At 37.4% G+C, this 22,752-nt stretch overlaps 1 protein-coding gene across 1 annotated transcript in view; it reads left to right on the forward strand.

The window, feature by feature from the left end:
* The first annotated feature begins 1,555 nt into the window (after positions 1–1,555).
* Positions 1,556–22,752, forward strand: part of rho-7 (rhomboid family intramembrane serine protease rho-7) — a 93,909-nt gene continuing 72,712 nt past the window's right edge. The window contains exons 1-2 of the mRNA XM_089106534.1: positions 1,556–1,764; positions 9,553–9,675. Coding sequence (XP_088962660.1) covers positions 1,576–1,764; positions 9,553–9,675 — 312 coding nt within the window. The 5' untranslated portion in view covers positions 1,556–1,575. The remainder of the gene's footprint in view (positions 1,765–9,552; positions 9,676–22,752) is intronic.

Here is a 22,752-nt window from a genome sequence, read left to right on the forward strand (position 1 = left end):
AACGACTTTAAATCATAGGCAGCGCAATAGCACTGCTGAAGTAAAGAGCGATGTAGACACAATGTATTACTTACTCAAACGTCACTTGACTCCTGAATTGTACCCTATGACATACGCAAGAAGTGCTCTGATTGATAAAAGACTACTAAAGAAAGTGAAAATATTAACCTTTATGCCGACCATACCTGTGAAGAGGAATTCTCGTTGGAAGATGTCTTAACTCCTAAAACTTTTTTTTTTACTGTTTAAATGTTTTTATGAATTTAGTGCTTTCACACTAATTCATTCTCTATGGATGTATTAAATGCTTTTTTTCGTTTACATTATATTTGATGTTGATTGGCCCTTTGAAAGAGGTTTACAAAGTGTCTTTTGGTCAATTACAGAAGTCACAAGAAAAGAACTAGTTTTTGAGAGATCAAGATCGGTATATTACACACAATTGACACATATTTGAATACTCAGGAGCAAAGCCGTACACAGGATTTTTTTTTTTCGGAAGGGGTTTTATTCAAAGATTTTTCCTCGGGGGGGGGGTACATAAAAAAAGAAAAGAATAAGAAAAAGTTAATGTTTGAGAAGATCGATCAAGTGAATAGATTCACTTACACGAGAAATGTTATTAGTAAAGATGGTAGATGTAGTGAAGACACAAAAGTAGAATAACCACGGTGATGGGTTTTATAACGCACCTAAAAAAAAGTTTAAAAGAATAAGGGTATAAGTTTTCATACTAAGATTAGAATATTGGAAGCCATGATAATGACAGTGGTCAATTATTGCTCTGAAATTTGGGCATTTTAAATGGTTGAGGAAGATATGTTTAATGTTTTCCAGATGAAGAGTCTGTGGATAGTTTTTGGTACTCACATGACTAACTGTCTATCAAACGATAAGCTGGAAATATAGTTTAATCCTAGGGCTATCATGAAAAAAAAGGCTACGATGTCTAGATTAAATGCCATGTTTGAAGTATGATAGATTGCGAAATGAACAGCTGGAACAATAAGCTGGAAATATAGTTTAATCCTTCGGCTATGATGAAAAAAAGGGCTAAGATGGATAGATTAAATGCCATGGATGAAGTATGATAGATTGCGAAATGAACAGCTGGAACAATAAGCTGGAAATGTGGTTTAATCCTTGGGCTATCATGAAAAAAGGGCTAAGATGGCTAGATTAAATGCCATGGATGAAGTATGATGGTTTGCGAAATGAACAGCTGGAAATATGGTTTAATCTTTGGGCTATGATGAAAAAAAGGGCTAAGATGGCTAGACGAAATGCCATGGATGAAGTATGATAGATTGCGAAATATTTTATTTTCAAATAATTCATATGCGACCAAACGGAAAAATTGACACCCCCCCCCCTATAGGGAGAGAAAAAGTCAAAAGAAAGGGCTTGAAGGACATTAAAACTTCATGGGAGAGGGAATGAAGATTTGAATAAATGGGGGGGGGGGAGGAGCATACACTGCTGTTTTGGCCTCTCAAGCAGCATGTTTCTGCAGTGAATTGTTATTAGTAGTATATATATTTATTTGTTTATTTTAGATATCTTTCATAGTGGATCATGTCAATCCTTTCATCTCAGTGGCACAAATACCGCACTATTTTGACTCATGTACCTGCACGATCCATTAGAATTCAACCAAGGCCTGCAGGAAAAACCAATGGATTTCATCCCAGAAAATTAATTCAAGAAATGCCTGTTTCTCCTGAGAAGAACCAAGTTTTGAAACCTTTCCTTTTTACTGTTGGGGTTAGTTTTCTTCTCTTTTCTGGCAAGAATTATGTAGGTTACCAAGGGTATACTTGAAAGGTGCTTCATGGTATTATTCTAGGAAGAGTTCAAAGAATAGTCAAATAACACGATTTTAGGTCTAGAAACAGGTCTAAAAACAAAACAATTTAGGTCAAATGATTTCATCCCAAAAAATTAATTCAAGAAAAGCCTGTTTCTCCTGAGAAAAACCGAGCTTTGAAACCCATTCCTCTTTACTGTTTGAGTAAATTTTCTTTCTTTTTTTTTTTTTTTTTGCCGCAATTATGTAGGCCTAGGGTTAAAAACGGCAAATTTCGAAGAGGCTTCATGGTGTTACTTCAGGGAGAGTGCCTAAAATCGTCAAAAAGTACGATTTAGGCTTAACTTTTCCTGGGGTTACGGTGAGCTGGCCTTAGAGGGAATACCCCTTCACTCCTATTATTTTTATGCAGGTATTTAAACTTTGAGCCGCACTAGCCGAGTGGTTAGCACGCTATACTTGAAATCCTTAGTACAGGGGTTCGATAAAACAAAAAATCGCGAAGAAAGGAAGAAAACGAGGACAATTAACAGCCAGTGGAAAAATTGAAAAATTATGCAAATATTTCGGTCAAGACCTCCGCTTGAACGTCCTCAGTGCAGAATGAAACTGATAAAAATATAAAAAACAAACCTTAAAATAAAAACACCAAACTAAAATTGGACGACCCTTTCCTAGTAACGGTGAAAGGTTAACTGAATAAAAAACAAGTTTAAATGGCATTTCAAAATTTCATTTTGCGTAAAGCACTCTTAAAGGCTAATCGCTTTCCAGTTTGACTATTATCGGAGACTATTCGATTGCACAATATAACTTTGTGGATGTATGTAAAAACGATCATAATTAATAATTTTGTCATAAATGGGACTTAAAAAAATTTCTCCAGTGTCCCTATTGAGAGCTACCTTTTGATGAATGTGCTTTTTAATTTCAACTGCATCCCTGAAAACCTGCGTGAGACCCTTAACGGGGGCAACAATGGAGGTTTCGTCAAACAAAATGAAATGGTGTGGACTTTTCCATTTCAAAAGGTTGTCAACACTTTTTCGCCCCCTTATGCAAACGCAAACTTCATACATAAGAAATTCAGTTCACCTTGTTGAAAAATTAAAAGACATTGAAATAAAAAAAACACACAATTTTGGCCAGTTTCGATGCCATTTCCATGGATACGTCTTGCGACATTAAAAAATGTGAACTAGCTCTTCAAAGGAAATTAGAAGATAATATTGATCAAATAGACTACAAAAGACTGGATATAGAAACTATTATGCGTTTCGTTCGTCTTTGCAATAGTTCCTCCTCATATTTCCGATATAAAAATCAATTTTTCACCCAAATGAGGGGTTCACCCATGGGCACAAGTCTCACCATTTTTGGCAACTTTTTATATGGAATTCGTTGAAATCTCTGCTCTGGAAAAATTTCCAATGAAACACCGGTTCTGGGGTCGGTTTGTGGATGATGTTATTTCTGTGTGGGAGCATGGAGGGGAGTCAATTAACTCCTTAACTCATCTAAACACTTTGGACTCTAACCTTCAGTTCACTTTAGAACTAGAACATAACCACAAACTTCCTTTCCTAGATGTTTTAATTTTCAATAAGTCTCCTGGCCTTGAATTTTCTATTTATAGAAAGCCTACACATAACGATAGGTATTTGTATTTTTCCTCCAACCACTCTCCCTGCATAAAAAGAGGAGTTGTTATTTCTTTGGTTGACCGAGTAATAAGAATATGCTCAGAGCCTCACATAGACTCAGAATTGAACTATATTAAGGACATTTTATTTTGCAATGGTTACCCTATAAAATTACTTGAGACCATTATAGACAAAAGACGAAAAAAGGCTGAAAAGGATGCATCAAATCCACAAACCCCAACAGATACCGTCCCATTGGTGGATGATAAGAAACTTTTCACTGTTCTACCCTACATTCCCAAATTGAGTGACAAACTGAAAAGAATACTTAAAAAACATAAACTTAATGTTGCCTTTAAGAATTCAAATATTACACAGAACTTCTTTGACAACGGCAAAGATAAAACCAGCCCCATTCTGGGTAGTGGTGTTTATAGAATTCCTTGTTCTTATGGCTGCTTTTATGTTGTTAGAACCTATCAGCAATTGGGGGAGAGGTTATCTGAACATAAGTCCTCAATCGACAAGGCCATGAGGTTACGCCAAAGGCCTGAGGTTTTTGATTCCGCTTTGGCGCGACATGTGTACGAGAGTCCACACCATTTCATTTTGTTTGACGTCTCACGCAGGTTTTCAGGGAGGCAGTTGAAATTAAAAAGCACATTCATCAAAAGGTAGCTCTCAATAGGAACACTGGAGAAATTTTTCTAAGTCCCATTTATGACAAAATTATTAATTCTGATCGTTTTTACATACATCCACAAAGTTATATTGTGCAATCGAATAGAGTCTCCGATAATAGTCAAACTGGAAAGCGACTAGCCTTTAAGAGTGCTTTACGCAAAATGAAATTTTGAAATGCCATTTAGACTTGTGTTTTTTATTCAGTTACCCTTTCACCGTTACTAGGAAAGGGTCGTCCAATTTTAGTTTGGTATTTTTATTTTAAGCCTTGGTTTTTATATTTTTATTAGTTTTATTATGCACTGAGGACGGTCAAGCGGAGGTCTTGACCGAAATATTTGCATAAATTTTCAATTTTTTCACTGGCTGTTAATTGTCCTCGTTTTCTTCCTTTCTTCGGGAGTTTTTGTTTTATCATGATTAGCCAGTGTGGTCTCAGAAATTATTTACAGGGGTTCGAGTCCTGGTGTCACTGATTATTTGGTTTGGAACGGGAGTGAATGGTATGAATATGCTCAGCCAGAGTTGATCCAGCTCTAAATAGGTACCTGGAGAAATCTGGTGGACCAATCCTGAAGAAGCGTTTCTTTCGCAAATTGATCAATATAATTTGTCAGTCAAGTCTCATCCGCGGGCCAAGCTTTCCCAGCATTAGTCGGGATTTGTTTCTACTTGTTGTGTCTTTGTTTTGTTCGTGTCAGAAGAATTAGTGTCTAGTTTTTTTTTCTTTTTTGCTCCATTTGTTTTTTCATTTATGGGTATTAGATGCATTTATTCATTCATCCGGCCGAAGAAAAGAATCAGAAGATCGTTATCTGTGCTGCGCAGACCATTGGTCAGCATGCAAAAAAGTTGTAAGTTTTTATTTAAACTGGTACAATGTTTAATTGAACAATTTAACTTTGTTTAATTGGTCTGATTGTTTAGTTTTTAATTCAAACAACAGATATCCCTGATGATTTTTTTTCTGATTTAAAATAACTAATGAGCAATTCGTTTAAATAAAAATAAAAACCCTAAAAATAGGTCTAAAAATAAATATTAGGTGTAATTTTGTTATTTAGATACAATGTTTAGGTACAATGTTTAATTGAACAATTTAACTTTGTATAATTGGTCTAATGGTTTAGTATTTAATCCAACTGTCAGATATCCTTGGCGATTTTTTTCTCTTTTTTTTCTGATTTAAAATAACTAATGAGCAATTCGTTTAAATAAAAAACAAAAATCCTAAAAATAGGTCTAAAAATAAATATTAGGCTTAATTTTTTTTTATTTAGACCTAATTATTTTAAACCAAAAAAATAATTCATGAAATGCCATTTTCTCCTGAAAAGAACTGAGTTTTGAAGCCTTTTGATTGTTAGCGTAAGTTCTATTTTATTTTTCGCAAAAACTATATATCGTTAGTAAGGGCAAATTCTAAAGGGCTTTAATGGTTTTATTCCAAGGGTAGTGTCTAAAACTGTCAAAATTTACGATTTCAGACCTGATTTTTTCTGAGGATCCTCTGAACTGAGCTTGGGGAATACTCTTTCTGCTTGTAACCTTTTGTGCTGACATTTAAACCAGTGAAGAGGTCAATGTTGTTTAATTTTTAATGGAAACGTCAGATATTCATGGTGATCGGTAGCTGCACCTTGTGGATCATTCAAGTATTTCTGTCGATGTTGGTGCACTTGTCCAGGCGGTGCTTCCATCCTTTTCGACCATTTTGAGAAAATCTGGAGACCCGTTTATGAGCCTTTTTTTGCTGCGTTTTTTGCTTCGCCCTTTTGCTCTTTGAGTTTCGTGTATGAACGAATTTCAGATGGGGCTAGATGGATGTGGCAATAAGGTAGATATGACAGTTATTCCCTCGGACATTCTCTCAGAAGCTTTTTTTGCAACGCGTGAAGAGTGCACTAGGACGTATTTGTGATGGTATAAGACCCCACGATGGAGTTTTCCGGGACACTTTTTACCTGATTCTGCGCTCGCGTTCCTTCTAATTTCTACATGATTGGCTTCCGTGACAGTTTATCGACCTTTTAAAAAGTCTACAAGTACAACTCGTTTAGAGTTCTACGAAACAGCTGAAACGACCCTGTTGACAAAATATTCGTGTATTTTTTGCATGCCCCTTGTAGTAGTTATATCTTTACAATTTAAAATAGAAATCCCCATAAAATATTTCATTTTGAATTCCACAGGAAAAAAACTAGTTTTTTCAACTAATTTTTTGAAAATACTCTGGTCAGAAATGTTAATTATTTAAATTTGAAACAAATTAACACTGTGTCTGGTAGTAGGCAAAGCCTTGATGTATATTACTCGAGTCAATACAGCTGTCCCAGTACAATAATTTACTACAATAACTTCATTATTATCTTATTTTTTTTATTACTTATATTTTAAATAATTATAATATAATATAAATTTTTAATTTAATAATTAAAAAAATATTTTATAATAATTTTGAAATTATTGCTATAATAATTTTAAAAGCAGGCCAATGGATATCCTCAGACAGATATCAGATAAAACTGTTACTAAGAATATAGAATAAGAGTAAGAATATAACTGTTACTCAAGGTGCTAGATCTCTCTACACCAGTAAGCCAGAAATGAATCCCTTGGTCGCGAAGGCGTACTTTAAACCCACCAAAGAAATTCTGGTTCAGGAGTTTGGTGGATAGCTTATGCGCTTTCGCGCCTAGCAAGGAAGATTCTTTTTAAACAGTGTTCAAAAATCTACCAATTGGTTGGTTTTGCCAAAGCATTTGAGCTGTATGCATTAGCTTTGGTATAGGATTTTCAAACTAACTTCTTGCCAATTCAATTTTCTGCTTCGCGAACATGGTAAAAGTGGAAAATTAAAACAAATAAGAAACAGGATCATTCCGAAATTTTGACTTTTATTCAATGGCGTGACTATAGTGTGACATGTGGCACACTATCGGGTATCGGGCATAAAGATAAGCTGACCCTTCAATCAACCCTCCAGAGTCATCAATTTTAATGATTAACTTCCTTGAACCCTTCCCTGTTTTTTGTCAGTTAGTACGCACTCACCCTATCCCACTGAAATGTTGGTTAGTGCTCAGTGATGTGAATTAACGAAAAGACAGGTTTTCCACTTTGTTGTGTGTTCCACTTTTTAATTCAAGTACCAAAAAAGGTATTTTTCGGTGAAATTACCAAAAAAAGGAATTTTTTGAAATCTAGGAGAGTATCCCCGCTCATCCGGCCATTTTTCTCTGGGATTAGCTACCTTGATTTGAGAAGTCTTTCACATCCATGCTTAGTGAAAAATATGTTTTATTTAACCTAGTCTTTGGACAGTATTGACGACTGCCGACTAGTTATGGCTTTTTTTTAGATATCAAGAAATAAGGTGTGATGACTCCTTTTGGTTTATTTAAGCCAGCGCATAAATTGAATCATAAATAGCCGTTGTTCGTGTTAGTTCTTGTTTTATTTTGAAAAATCGAAGATCGAACATCGACGAACATCGAGACGGACATCTTCTCCATAAGACGAATAAATAGCAGTTAAACTTAGTAAATAACCTGTTAATTAAGGACAACATAACCTGTTAATTATGGACGTGTGCGTATTTAATGGCTCTTATGGGTGTGGACCTTATGCGTTATATTTTCCATGTCCCTTTGATTTAGTTTTATCTGTATCTGATTCGTATATGATTAAGATGTGATTTATTAGTAGTAAATAAGTCTTAACATGGTTATAACTTTTTTTGTATTCTAAAGGGTAAGTTGTAATGACTCGATAATTAACACACTCACTCTTATCACCTTTCTTATGCAGTGGTTTAATAAGGGTTTTCCTAAAATCACTAGGTACTTCCCCTTTTTCAAAAATCATTTTCAAAATCTTCAGTAACTTAATTCTAACCTCAGAGCCACCATTTTTAAGAAACTCATTTACCACAGTATTAGCACCTGGGGCCTTATTATTATTTTTTTTTTATCGTTTTAGTATTGTCGCTAATTTTTCCTTGCAAAACAAACCTTCTTTCACATCCTAGGTATCTACAAACTTTTTCATTTTCCTCTATATCTTTTCCTACAACTCTAAATCGGTTTAGCACATTTTCATAATGTTCCGACCATCTCTCTTGAACTCTTTCCTTATCACTAATTGTGGCCGTTCCTATCTTTAACTGGGACAAGTCCGGATTGACTACTCCCTCTCAGTTTCTTAACATGCCATTACAATATTTTACTATTATGCCGTCTAGCTGCATCTTCCAGATCCTCGGCAATTTTATCTATGGCCTCCGCTTCACATCTCCTTAGTTTATATTTTAATGCTTTCTCCGCTTTCTTTGCATTCCTTTTGTTTTCATATGATCTATCACTGAGATAGAGGCCCTTCTTTTCTCTATTAAACATAAAGCCTTTTTACTAATATTCCTTGCTGCGTTCCTAATTTCTTCCCCAAGACACCATCAGCAACTTCACAAATTGTTTTCCTAAATTTATTCCATCTTTCTTCTTCATTGTCAAATTTAAACTCAACAGTTTAGTATCCAACTGTTCCTGGAAAATTTATCTCAAATTTTCCTCCTGGAGTCTACCAACATCTTAACTTCGCGGGAGGTAGTTACCCTTCCAAAATTTCAGCTTTAAATTAACCCTAGACACTACTAGATGGTGATCTCTACTTTAAACATCAATAACAGCACTCCTATACTCCCTAGTATCTTGTATTGATCCTGCCTGTCTTCGGTTTACAATAACATAATAAATAAGGTTTGCTGTTTTATCATCACATGAATGCCACGTTTACCTATGGGCAATTTTATGACCAAACACTGTATTAGTTGTAACTAGATTGTTATACCTAAGAAATTGGAGCAGTCTGTAACCATTATTTTTTTCTTTCCTAAACCAAATTTACCTAGGCTGGGATACCATCTATACCTACTTCTAACGGCCCGGGCGTTAAAATTTCCTAATAAAAACACCATATTTCCACCTGGGACCCTGTCTGTTTGCTCCTGTAACTATAAGTAAGAGTATTGACAATCAGTTTTTTCCTGTTGCTTCACATCCCTTTGGAACCGACGAGAGGGTTATCGTGACAAAGAAATTTTTGATTCCTTCAAGCGAGAAGTTTCGCAAACCTTGTAAAAAAAAAGAAAGGTAAAAAATCTAATGAAATATCGACGTTGTGAAGAATGTTAAAAAAGCCTGAATAGGCCCCTCGAATCTTCTCCAATGACACCACTCCTCAAATGACCTGCTCTAAGCGGTAGGGGGCGAATTTTCTGTCTTGTTGGGTCCTGGTTTTACGTTTGTTTTCGATTTTTTTTTTTCTCGAAGGCAACGAGTTTTACGCAGTGATATCCCTCTCCTGTTTCCTCAAACTACGCCCATTTGTTCAACCCGTCATAAAACATCATATTTTCAGGTATGCTCAACAAGTTATATTGGAGCAACTCTTTGGCAGTATGAAGATTTGAGGAGTTCGGGAAAACTCTTTTTCCAGGCCAAAAGAGAATGGCTTGCTGAATTGATAGAACGCCAAAAAAGGGTATATTTGATTCTTTCTTGTAATTGTTTTACAACTTTTGAGCTATATATCTTCACCTAATTCTGCAATATGGTTTTTAAATTTACAGAAATGCTACTGCTGTTTGAAGAAATTCGTATGCATATAATGATAGGCACTTACACAAGCATACGTGACCATCACTCCGAGAAATGCGAAGGTCCAAGGATTATGAAGCATTGGTTAAAAAAAGTTATTTGCGAAGTTTTTGTCGGTGTTTGAAGTTTGAGATTTCCTGATGACAGGATTACTGAAAACCCTTTCCCTTCTCTCTGCGTGTTTGTCGGATCACGGTTGAATTTCAGTCTAGCTCTGGGCTCAAAGCTGATATCTATACGAAATTAAAAAAGTAACTGTTTAAAATTCCATAAAAAGAAAAAAAAATCAAGAATTTGAATTACAAAATCAACTTTTCCATTGTTGCTTCTGGATATTCGGAAGAGTTACAAAATTGTGATTTCAGGTTTGTGGTTTCAGATTTCAGGTTCAATGTGTTGCCAAGTTCGGCATAAAATGGTTCCTAAGACGTCTACTTTCGGAGCTAGGATAGTTTCGTTTTTTTTTTCTATCGCATACTTTTTAGTATGCTACGAAAGGTAGGGTTTTTTCTCTGAAGTCTGCTTAAATTTAGGAGTAGATTTCAGTGGTGTTAATTCACCAAAATGTAGGGGAGAGGGAGATGTAAAGTATTTTTCAAAATCGATGGGATCCGTTTTTAATATTTTTGTTTTCATTTTTTCAATGAAAATCTCCTCATTTGACGTACCTGACAGATTTGACATCTGTTTCACCATTCCCTGATAAAAAAAAAAGTGTCGAACATTATTAGACCTTTTCTAAGCTTCAAAACACCGATCAGAAGAATAAAAAAAGACTGTGAAAACCGTAGTGCTCCTGATCCAAATAGTTACATTTTATTCCATTTTTGGAGTACTTTACATATACTTGAACATTATGTAATAATCACAGCAATTACTTAAATATACAGTGTATAGTATGCATTATTATCAACTTAACTGGGGCTCCCTCACCTGGGATCATAAATGCAGGTGGAGGAGGAAGAAGGTCCCTTGAATGTACACTCAGTAGGTGTATCCAAAGTCCCATGGGTTACAAACCTTCTCCCAGTAATAGGTTAAATTGCATGGTGATCCAGAACACCGTCATGTCAGGATCCTCTATAGGAGGACAACGAATATTATTAGACCTATTCTAAGCTTAAAACACCGATCAGAAGAATAAAGAAAGACTGTGAAAACTGTAGTGCTCCTGATCCAAATAGTTACATTTTATTCCATTTTTGGAGTACTTTACATATACTTGAACATTATGTAATAATCACAGCAATTAATTAAACATACAGTTTATAGTATGCATTATTATCAACTTAACTGGGGCTCCCTCACCTGGGGTCATAAGTGCAGGCGGAGGAGGAAGAAGGTCCCTCGAATGTACACTCAGTAGGTTATCCAAAGTCCCATGAGTTACAAAACCTCTCCCAGTAATGGGTTAAATTGCATGGTGATCCAGAACACCGTCGTGGCAGGATCCTCTATAGGAGGACAACTGCGGCAGGGCGTAAGATCTAGATATTTGGACAACGGCCTCTGCGAAGGGCTGCCTCGACCCTTTCGGGGTACATGAAAGACTGGGGATCTTGTGGTCAATTCTAATCCCACTTGAGGAGTGGTACCCTTTGAGAAAAATATAGCCTAGTAAACGACACAGCATTCGCACAGGATTCTGTTCAATGGATAATTCTTCTGGGCTTTGTATGTTTTGAAGGGCGCCTTCGAGCTGAAAAATCCCTTCCTAGCTAATTTATCTACTATGTGCTGCCTCCCCGTAGTAGCATAATATTTGTAGGCATGAATATATAATGAGTCGGAGGTAATAGGCTTGAGATTGTCTGTGCAGGATTTCGACTCTTGTTGATAGAAGAGCATTGCCAAGTGCTGAAAACCATATTGTGACCAAGATGGGCCCAGGATTTCACAAAGCCTCCATTCATGGAGGTCCCAGGGACTTCTGGCTGTCCGGTTCTAAGCCGGCATAAGCACTTCGGTGTAGACTTGCGAAGATATGTGATCCCCGTCCTGCACTGGTATCCGGGATCATTGCTTTTCCTGAGGCCAAAATAATTTCAATAATTTAAAGAACATTAAAATTGGAACTTGGAATGTTACAACATTAAAAAATAACCACCGTATCAACATTTTGACTGACGAATTCATACGATTCGAACTGGACTTATGCCATTCCAAAAACTAACAAACAAGTATGTGTCCAATAGGAGAGTCATGCATACTGCCGCTATTTACCCGTGCCCCAGCCATTTAAACATTTGCCTCTCAATTACTTGGCCTGTCTGTATTGGCTTTTCTCTGTCTACAATTAGCCATGTCTTGATGCAACCTATGCAACCTACTGTAAAAAACTTGATAACTTCAATTCAAAAATTTGACCCGAAAATTTGAAAAACTTGTGAAAAAATTGAAATTTTCGATGAATGTGGGGCTGAGCTTAGGCAACGAATAGGTTGTATATGAAAGATAAAGATGTCTTTAAACGATTGTTTGCCTGTTATTTCAAGCATATTAATGGTCCTATGTCAATTCTAAATTCTTGGTCAACCTTCTTAAGACCATAAGGGGGGCGTGCCTTGTTTGCCTCTCATTACAGGCAATCTAACGGTCTTGTGTCAATTTTAAATTCTTGGTCAACATGCCTAAGACTCTAGGCCGGCATACATTTCCAAAAACTAATAAACAAGTATGTGTCCAATAAGAGAGTCATGCATACTCCCGCCATTTACCCGTGCCTCAGCCATTTAAACATTGCCTCTCAATTACTTGGACTATCTGTATTGGCTTTTCTCTGTCTACAATTAGTCATGTCTTTATGCAACCTTCTGCAAAATACTTGATAACTTCAATTCAAAATCAACGGAATTTTAGAAAAATAATTTTTGAAGTTGCTGAAGGTGTCGTAGGGAAGAAAGCTAGGACTACAGCTAAGAATATTAGTAAAAAAGCTTTATGTTTAATAGAAAGGAGAAAGTACTTGTACAAGAATTAGGCTATCTGAGTGATAGATAATATGAAAACGAAAGGGATGTAAAGAGAGTTGAGAAAGCATTGAAATATTAACTAATGAGGTGCGAAGTGGAGACCATGAGTAAAATCGCTAAAGATCTTCAAGATGGAGGCAGACGGCATAATAGTAAAATATAGTACTAGCATGTTAATAAAGCGAGTGGGGATAGTCAATCCGGACTTAGCCCAGTTAAAGATAGGAATGGGGTCGCAATTAGCGATAAGGAAAAAACTAAAGAGAGACGGGCCGAACATTTTGAGAATTTGCTTACCGAGATAGAGTTGCAGGAAAAGATATAGAGGAAAATGAAAAAGTTTGTGGTACCTTGGATGTGAGGGAAGATTTGTTTCGCGAGGAAGAATTAACGACAGCACTAAAAGGATTAAAAAATAATGAAGCTCCGGGTGCTGATAGGGTAGTAAATGAGTTTCTTAAATATGGTGGCTCTGACGTTAGCAACAAGTTACTGAAGATTATGAATATGATTTTTGAAAAAGGGGAAATACCAAATAATTTTAGGAAAACCTTAATTAAGCCACTTTATGAGATAGTCGATAAAAGTGAGTGTGGTAATTATCTAGGCATGTGTCTGGTCTCTGTAGGTAGCAAATTACTTAGTAACATGATACTTTTTAGACTGAGAGATGCCGTAGACAAAGTTTTAAGAGAAGAACAGCGTGTTTTTTACAAAAGGTAGAGGATGCGTTGACCAAATTTGCACTCTTAGGTTAATAATTGAGAACTGCCTGAGTTGTCAAACACCTTTGGTCCTTAGTTTTATAGATTATGAGCAAGCGTTCGATTCTGTGGATAGAAGGGCTTTAGTAAAGGTTTTATTCTTGTAGGGTATACCAGAAAAATACATTAAAGTGATTAGTGCTATTTACGAGAATAACACTGCAGCAGTTAAGATACGAAATAACGTTAGCAGTTGATTTTGCACTAAATGAAAAGTTAAACAGGGCTGTGTTCTATCCCCCTTCAAATGGATTATATGGATGGATTTTGTCTTAAGGAACACACGAAGGGCACTGGGAGACCACAGAATCAAATGGGGAGGAAAAATTCTCCTTGACTTAGATTTTGCTGATGATTTAAGCATCCTAGAGTAAAGTGTGAGCAAAATGAATGAATTTTTAGATTTTTTGCAAGTTCAGGGTGCTAGAATAGGTTTAAAAATTAATGTTAAGAAGACTAGGTGACTAAGGCTAGGAATAAGTGAAGATGAAAAGGTGACGTTAGGTAATGAAAAGATTGATCAAGTGGGCAGCTTCACTTACCTTGGTAGTATTATTAGTAAGGACGGTGGGAGCAGTGAAGATGTTAAAAGTGAATAGCCAAGGCTCAGGGTGCCTTCAAAGTTTTTTCACAATTGAAAAAAGTTTGGAAGAGTAGGAAGATAAGTCTGCAAACCAAGATTAGAATATTGGAATCTATAGTGATGACAGTGGTCAAATATGGCTCTGAAGCATAGGCGCTTCGAAAAGCGGATGAAGATTTGCTAGATGTGTTCCAGGGAAGTTGCTTAAGGATTGTTCTAGGTACCCGGATGACTGACCGTATTTCAAACAATAGGCTATACGGAAAATGTAGTTCAATACCGCTCTCTAGGAGTATAATTTAAGAAAGGTTTAGATGGCTAGGGCACGCTGTGCGGATGAAGGATGACAGATTGCCGAAGATATTTCTTTTTGACCAACCGTCTAGGGGTAAACGGAAAGTAGGTCACCCTCGTTTGGGGCGGGAGGACGTCATAAAGAAAGATTTAAAGGAAATGAGAACTTTGTGGGAGGGTGTAAAGAGAGAGGCTTTGAGTAGGTTGGGATGGAAGAGGAGCGTATGTAGCTCTGTTGGCCTCAGTCAGCTGGGTATTGCGGTGAGTTGTTATTATTAGTAGTAGTAGTAGTAGTAGTAGTTTTGTCGGTGTGGTTTTTGCTTTAGAATTAAGGTGTTATCTTGTTCTTTATATTTGGACTTCATTTTTCTATGGATGAGGAGAGGGGATATAATTAAAATGAATTGATTGAAAATTTCCATAAGTTTTGACCTTCTAGAGGGCTCAAACAATTCTGACCGTCATCCCCCCCCCAACATACCCTGAAAATTTCAGCTTAATACCCTAAGCCCGTCCTGAGATATTGCATTTACGTCCTTTCACAACCTGCATGCTCATTTTGTTTTTCAACATCTCCCTCAACATTCCCCGAAAGTTTCAAGTTGATATCCTTAGCCGCTTCTGCGATATTGTAGATATACTCCTTTGACAACCTAGATGTACGTAGTATCTTTTAATTTAGTTTGACAACCCCTCAACATTTCCTGAAAGTTCAAAGTTTATGTCCTCACCTGTTTTGTAGATATTGCAGATACGCTATTTTGGCCGACTGGTGCACGTAGTGTCTTCTGATTTAGTTCAATATCCCCCTTAATTTTCTTTGAAATTTTCAAATTATTACCCTTATCCGTTCCTGAGAGTAGAGATGCCATAATATCTCCTACTGGGGCTCCTTATATGGGCATAGAACCACGTGGTTTATGGACTTTGTCAGTGAGAATTTGAAAAACAGGAATTTTGTCACATTTATGGATGGTTTTATGGATTTTGTCAGTGAGAATGAAAAAACAGGAACTTTCTCACTGAGAAAACCATAAACCACGTGGTGCTGTCACGAGTCAGAACATCTGTGCTGTCAACCTCAATTCACCTATCGTGAATCAATAATTCCCCTTAGAAACAACAAATTAATTTTCCCTTTCTTGACAGATCAATCAATCAATGACATCATCTGTCAGACTTTAAAAATTTTCGCCTAGAAACATTTCTCCAGGAATAGATCCAAAATCATTAATGTCTTTGCCTCGGGAACAGTTCTACTGGTCGAACTCCAAAGGATATTAATAACCCAAGGCCATGGAAACAATTAGGCAAGAAACATCTTAACGATGAATTGTTTTAGCGCGCGAGAAGGTTTCATATTAATTTGAAATGCGTTAGCACAGAGATGCCAATAACAAAGGAACACGTTGAATTTGCGTTTAGGGATTATTTGGGCGAAACCGTTTTAGACAGGTTATGGAACTATTTCGGCGAAACAGATAGAGACATTTTAAAAGAAGATTTTTGAAGAGATTTTAGAAGAGAATTTAAAGGTGAAACTCTGTGGTCGTTATAATACACAAGTTTCATTTGAACAGTGTTGTGAGGTCCTCTAACCCAACCCCAAAGGGTTCCAATCCTCCTACCCCAACCCCGAAAGCAAAGGTATTCAACTGTCCAGGTGTATCGAGAAGTAAAAATTGAGACAGCCAAACAAAAGATCAAGGAGCGTTATCAAAATGATGAGCTTTATAGAGAAGCAACAATTGAGCAGGCTAGACAAAAGAGCAAGGAACGGTATGATAATGATGAAGATTACCGAAAAAAACATAAGAAAAAAGTTGCTACCAGAATAATGGGTAGATACTGGGGTGACAAAAGCTATAATGAAAAAAATTAAATTCTCTGCGAGGTTGTACCGAAGAACGCATAAGGACAAAGGGAAAAATTACATTCAGAAATACAAACCCCAAAGGGTTCCAATCCCCCTACCCCAACCCCGAAGGAAGCCCCCGCTACTCAAAGGTCCCCCAAGCTCCCAAAGGGCCCCCGGATCCCCAAAAGCCCTCCCCGGGCCCCCAAAGGTCCTCCCCCGGTCCTCAAAGGTCCCCCAGGCTCCTAAAGGGTCCCCGGACCCCCAAAGGCCCTCCCCGGGCCCCCAAAGGCCCTCCCCCAGCCCCCAAAGGTCCCCCAAGCTCCCAAAGGGCCATCGGCGCCCCCAAAGGCCCACCCAGACCCCCAAAGGCCATCCCCGGGCCCCCCAAAGGCCCATCGAGCTTCCAAAGGACCAACGGGGTCCCAAAGGCCCTCCCCCGGTCCCCAAATGTCCCCCTGGCCCCCCACAGCCCCCCCCCCCGGACCCCAAAGGCCCTCCCTGTGCCCCAAACGCCCTCCCTGTGCTCCAAAGGCCCTCCCCCGGCCCCCAAAGGTCCCCCGGACCCGAGAAGCGCCGCCCGGATGCGCCGTGGGCCAGGAAAGCGCCGCAGGATGCACCGCAGGGATGCGCCATGGGTCAGGAAAGTGCCGCAGGGGATGCGCCACAGGGATGCGCCGCAAAAAAAAGTAAACTAAAAAGTAAAAATTTCAAAATGTTATCCCCCAAACGCCCTCTTCGAACCCCCAAAGGCCCTCCCCTGGTCCTCAAAGGTCCCCCGGGCTCCTAAAGGGCCAACCGGCCCCCAAGGGTCCCCCGGACCCCCAAAGGTCCTCCCCCGGTCCCCAAAGGTCCAACTGGGCTTCCAAAGGCCCTCCCCGGTCCCCAAAGGCCCCCTGGGCTCCCAAAAGACCACTCAATCCTCAAGGGCCCCCGGATCCCCAAACGCCCTCCCTGGGCCCCAAAGGTCCTCCCCCGATCCCCATACATGCACACAAAAACTTACACACACACACACACACAAAACTCACACACACACACACACACAAAAACTTACACATGCACACGAAAACTTACAAGCAGACAAAAACTTACATGCACACAAAAACTTACACACACACAAAACTTACACACACACACACACACACGAAAACTCACACACACACGCAAAAAATTACACACACAAAAAAAATTACACACACACACACACACACACACACACAAAACTTACACATGAACACAAAAAAAAAACTCACACACACACACACACAAAAACTTACACACACACACACACACACACACAAAACGAACACACACACACACACAAAAAAATACACACACAAGAAAAAAAAAAACAACAAAAAAAAATACACACACACACACACACACACACACAAACTAATAAACACACACACACAAACAAAAAACTAGCAAAAAAAAAAAATAAAAAACACACAAACACAAACAAACTTACAGACACACACACAAAAAACTTACATAAAAAAACAACAGAAGACACACACAAAAAATTACACACACACACACACACAAAAACTAAGACAAACACGAACATAAAAAAAATCACACAAAAACAAAAAAAAAAGCACAAAAATACACACACACAAAAAAATACAAACACGCAACCAAAATTACACAAACCCAAACAAAAGTACACACACACACACACAATAAAAAATTAACGCAAACGCAACAACAAAAACACACACAAATACCAAAAAATACACACACACACACAAAAACTTACACACACACACACACACACACACACAAACTAACACATGCACACGAAAACTTACATGCACTCAAAAACTTACATGCACACAAAAACTTACACACACACACACACAAAAAAATTACACAAACACACACACGAAAAATCACACACACACACGCCAAAACTTACACACACACACATACAAAAACTAACACATAAACACAAGAAAAAAAAACACACACACACTCACAAAAACTAGCACACACACACACACCCACAAAAAACTTACACACACACCCAATAAAACTTACACACACACTAAAAAACTTACAAACAAAAAATAAAAAACACAAAACAACAAAAACTAAAACTTACAATAGCAATATAAATATTACAAGCACACAAAAACTAAAAAGAACACACAAAATGACACACTCACACAAACACACACAAAACATACACACACACACACGCCAACACACACACACACATTCCACAACTTACACACACACAAAAACTTACACACACACACACACACACACACACGAAAACTGACACAATAACACAAAAAAAAACACACACACACGCACAAAAACTTGCACACACACACTCACAAAAATAACACACACACACACACGAAAAATAAAACACACACGCCAAAACTAACACACACAAAAACTTACACATGCACACGAAAACTAACACACACACACACGAAAACATACACACACACTCCAAAACTTACACACACACACACACAAACTAACACACACACACACACACAAAAACTTACACAAGCACACGAAAAATGAAATGCACACAAAAACTTACATTCACAAAAAAACTAAAACACACACACACACACAAAACTTACACACACACACACACACACACGAAAACTCACACACACACACACACACAAAAACTTACACAAACACAAAAACTTACACACACACACACACACATACACAAAAACCTACACATGAACACAAGAAAAACTCACACACACACGCAAAAAAAATAACACACACACACAAAAAAACACACAAAACTTACACACACACACACTAAAAATAACACACACATAAAAAAACTAACACACACAAAAACAAAAACACACACACACATACACACACACACACACAGAAATACACACACAAAAAAATAAAACCCACAAAAACATACACACACACACACACACACACACACACAAAATAAAAAACAACAACACAAATAATATATAAAACCTATAAATATTAGACTATAAATATATTTCACACTCACACAAAATATAACCCACACTCTCATTAAATTTAATGCACAAAAATACTTACATGCACACAAAAACTTACACACCCACACAAAATTACACACACGCACACAAAATTACACACACACACAAAAAATAACACACACACACAAAAACTAACACACACACAAAAAAACTAACAGTTACACAAAAACTTACATTCACTCAAAAACTGACACACACACAAAAACTTACACACACGCACAAAAACTTAAACACACACACAAAAACTAACACACACACACAAAAACTTACACACACACACGCAAAAACATACACACAAAAACAAACACATACACACACACACACACACACACACACAAAAACTTACACATGCACACGAAAACTTACATGCACACAAAAACTATACACACACACACGAAAACTTACACACACACGTCAAAACATACACACACACACTAGACACACAAAAACTTACACACACACACACACAAAAACTGACACACACACTCAAAAACTTACACACACACACACAAAAACTTACACACACGCGCTAAAACTTACACTCACACACAAAAACTTACACACACACACACAAAAACTTACACACACGCACAAAAACTTACACACACACACACACACACACAAAAAATTACACATACACAAACAAATACACACACACACACACACACACACTTGAACATTCACTAGATCAATTAAAATAAAAAACACAATTACACACACACACACACACACACGACCACATATAAACACACAAGTACAAGAAAACAAACACAAAATATATGACACACAAAAACTTACACACACACACAGACACACACACACAAAAAAACTTACACCCACACGCAAAAACTAACATGCACACAAAAACTTACACCCACACACAAAAACTTACATGCACACAAAAACTTACATGCACACAAACACAAACACACACACACACAAAAATTACACACACACACACACACACACAAAAACTTACACATGAACACAAAAAAAAAACTCACACACACACACACGCCAAAACTTACACACACACACATACCAAAACTTACACACACACACACAAAAACTTACACACACACACACACACACACAAAAACTTACACAATCAAACGAAAACTAAAATGCACACAAAAACTAAAATGCACAAAAAAAAATACACACACACACACACACAAAAAATACACAAACACACACACGAAAAATCACACACACACACGCCAAAACTTACACACACACACACACACAAAAACTTACATATGAACACAAGAAAAAAATACACACACACACGCACAAAAACTTACACACACACACACACACAAAACAAACACACACAAACACAAAAACAAACACACACACGCCAAAAATAAAAAAAACACAAACACAAACACAAACACACACACAAAAACTAACACAAGAACACTAAAACTAACAATACCACAAAAACTAACATTAAAACAAAAACTTACAAACACACACACACACACACAAAAATAACACACACAAACACACAAAAAAAAAAACACACACGCAAAAACTAACACACACACAAACAAACAAAAACACACACACACACACACACACAAAAACTTACACATGAACAGAAAAAAACTCACACACACACGCACAAAAACTCACACACACACACACTCACAAAACTTACACACACACACACACGAAAGCTTACAAACGCCAAAACTTACACACACAAAAACTTAAACATGCACACGAAAACTTACACACACACACACGAAAGCTTACACACACACACCAAAACTTACACACACACACACACACACACACACACACACACACACACAAAAACATACACAAGAACACGAAAACTAACATGCACACAAAAACTAACATGCACACAAAAACTTACACACACACACACACACAAACTTACACACACACACACACACACTAAAACTCACACACACACACACACACCAAAACTTACACACACACAAAAAATTACACACACACACACATACACATAAACTAACACAAGAACACAAGAAAAACTCACACACACACCCACAAAAACTTACACACACACACACACACACACATAACTTACACACACACACACACGAAAACTTACACACACACACCAAAACTTACACACACAAAAACTTACACACACACACACATACACACACACACAAACAAACACACACACACAAAAACTTACACACACAAACTTACACACACACACACACACACACACACAAACTTACACAAACACACAAAAACTTATATCACACACGCAATAGACTTAGACACACAAAAACTTACACACACACACAAAAACTTACACCCACACGCAAAAACTTACATGCACACAAAAACTTACATGCACTCAAACACACACACACACACAAAGACTTACACACACGCACAAAAACTTACACACACACACAAAAACTTACACACACACACAAAACTTACACACACACACACAAAAACTTACATGCACACAAAAACTTACATGCACTCAAAAACTTACACACACACAAAAACTTACACACACTCACAAAAACTTACACGCACACACAAAAACTTACACACACACACACGAAAACTGACACACACACACGACAAAACTTACACACACACAAACACACACAAACACACACAAACACACACACAAAAAATTACACATGCACACAAAAACTTACAAGCACACAAAAACTTATACACACACACACTAAAACTTACAAACACACGTCAAAAAATACACACACAAAGCTAACACACACAAAAACTTACACACACACACACACAAAAACAAACACACACACTCAAAAACATACACACACACACACAAAAACTTACACACACGCGCGAAAACAGACACGCACACACAAAAACTTACACACACACACACAAAAACTTACACACACGCACAAAAACTTACACACAAACACACACACACACAAAAACTTACACACACACAAAAACTTACACACACACACACACACACACACTTACACATGCACACGAAAACTAACATGCACACAAAAACTTACACACACACACACACACACGAAAACTTACACACACACACTTAAAAACTTACACACACAAAAGCTTAGACACACACAAACTTACACACACACACACACACACACACACACACACAAAAACTTACACACACACGCAAAAACTTACATTCACACAAAAACTTACACACACACGCAAAAACTAACATGCACACAAAAACTAACAAGCACACACAAATTAACACACAGAAAAAAACAAAAACTAAAACTTACACACACACACACACAAAAACAAAATCTAAGTGTTAGAGTGATAATATTGTTAATGGCTTGTTAGCTCAGTTGGTTAGAGCGTCATGCTAATAACGCGAAGGTCGAGGGTTCGATCCCCTCACGAGCCATAGTTTTGACCTTCGTATGGTAACTCCATAAGTTATTTTTGGTTAATTTAGACGA

Source organism: Artemia sp. Qi Xiang Cuo, chromosome 21 (genome assembly GCF_049724085.1).
Source record: "Artemia sp. Qi Xiang Cuo chromosome 21, ASM4972408v1, whole genome shotgun sequence".
Classification (NCBI taxonomy): Eukaryota; Metazoa; Arthropoda; class Branchiopoda; order Anostraca; family Artemiidae; genus Artemia; species Artemia sp. Qi Xiang Cuo.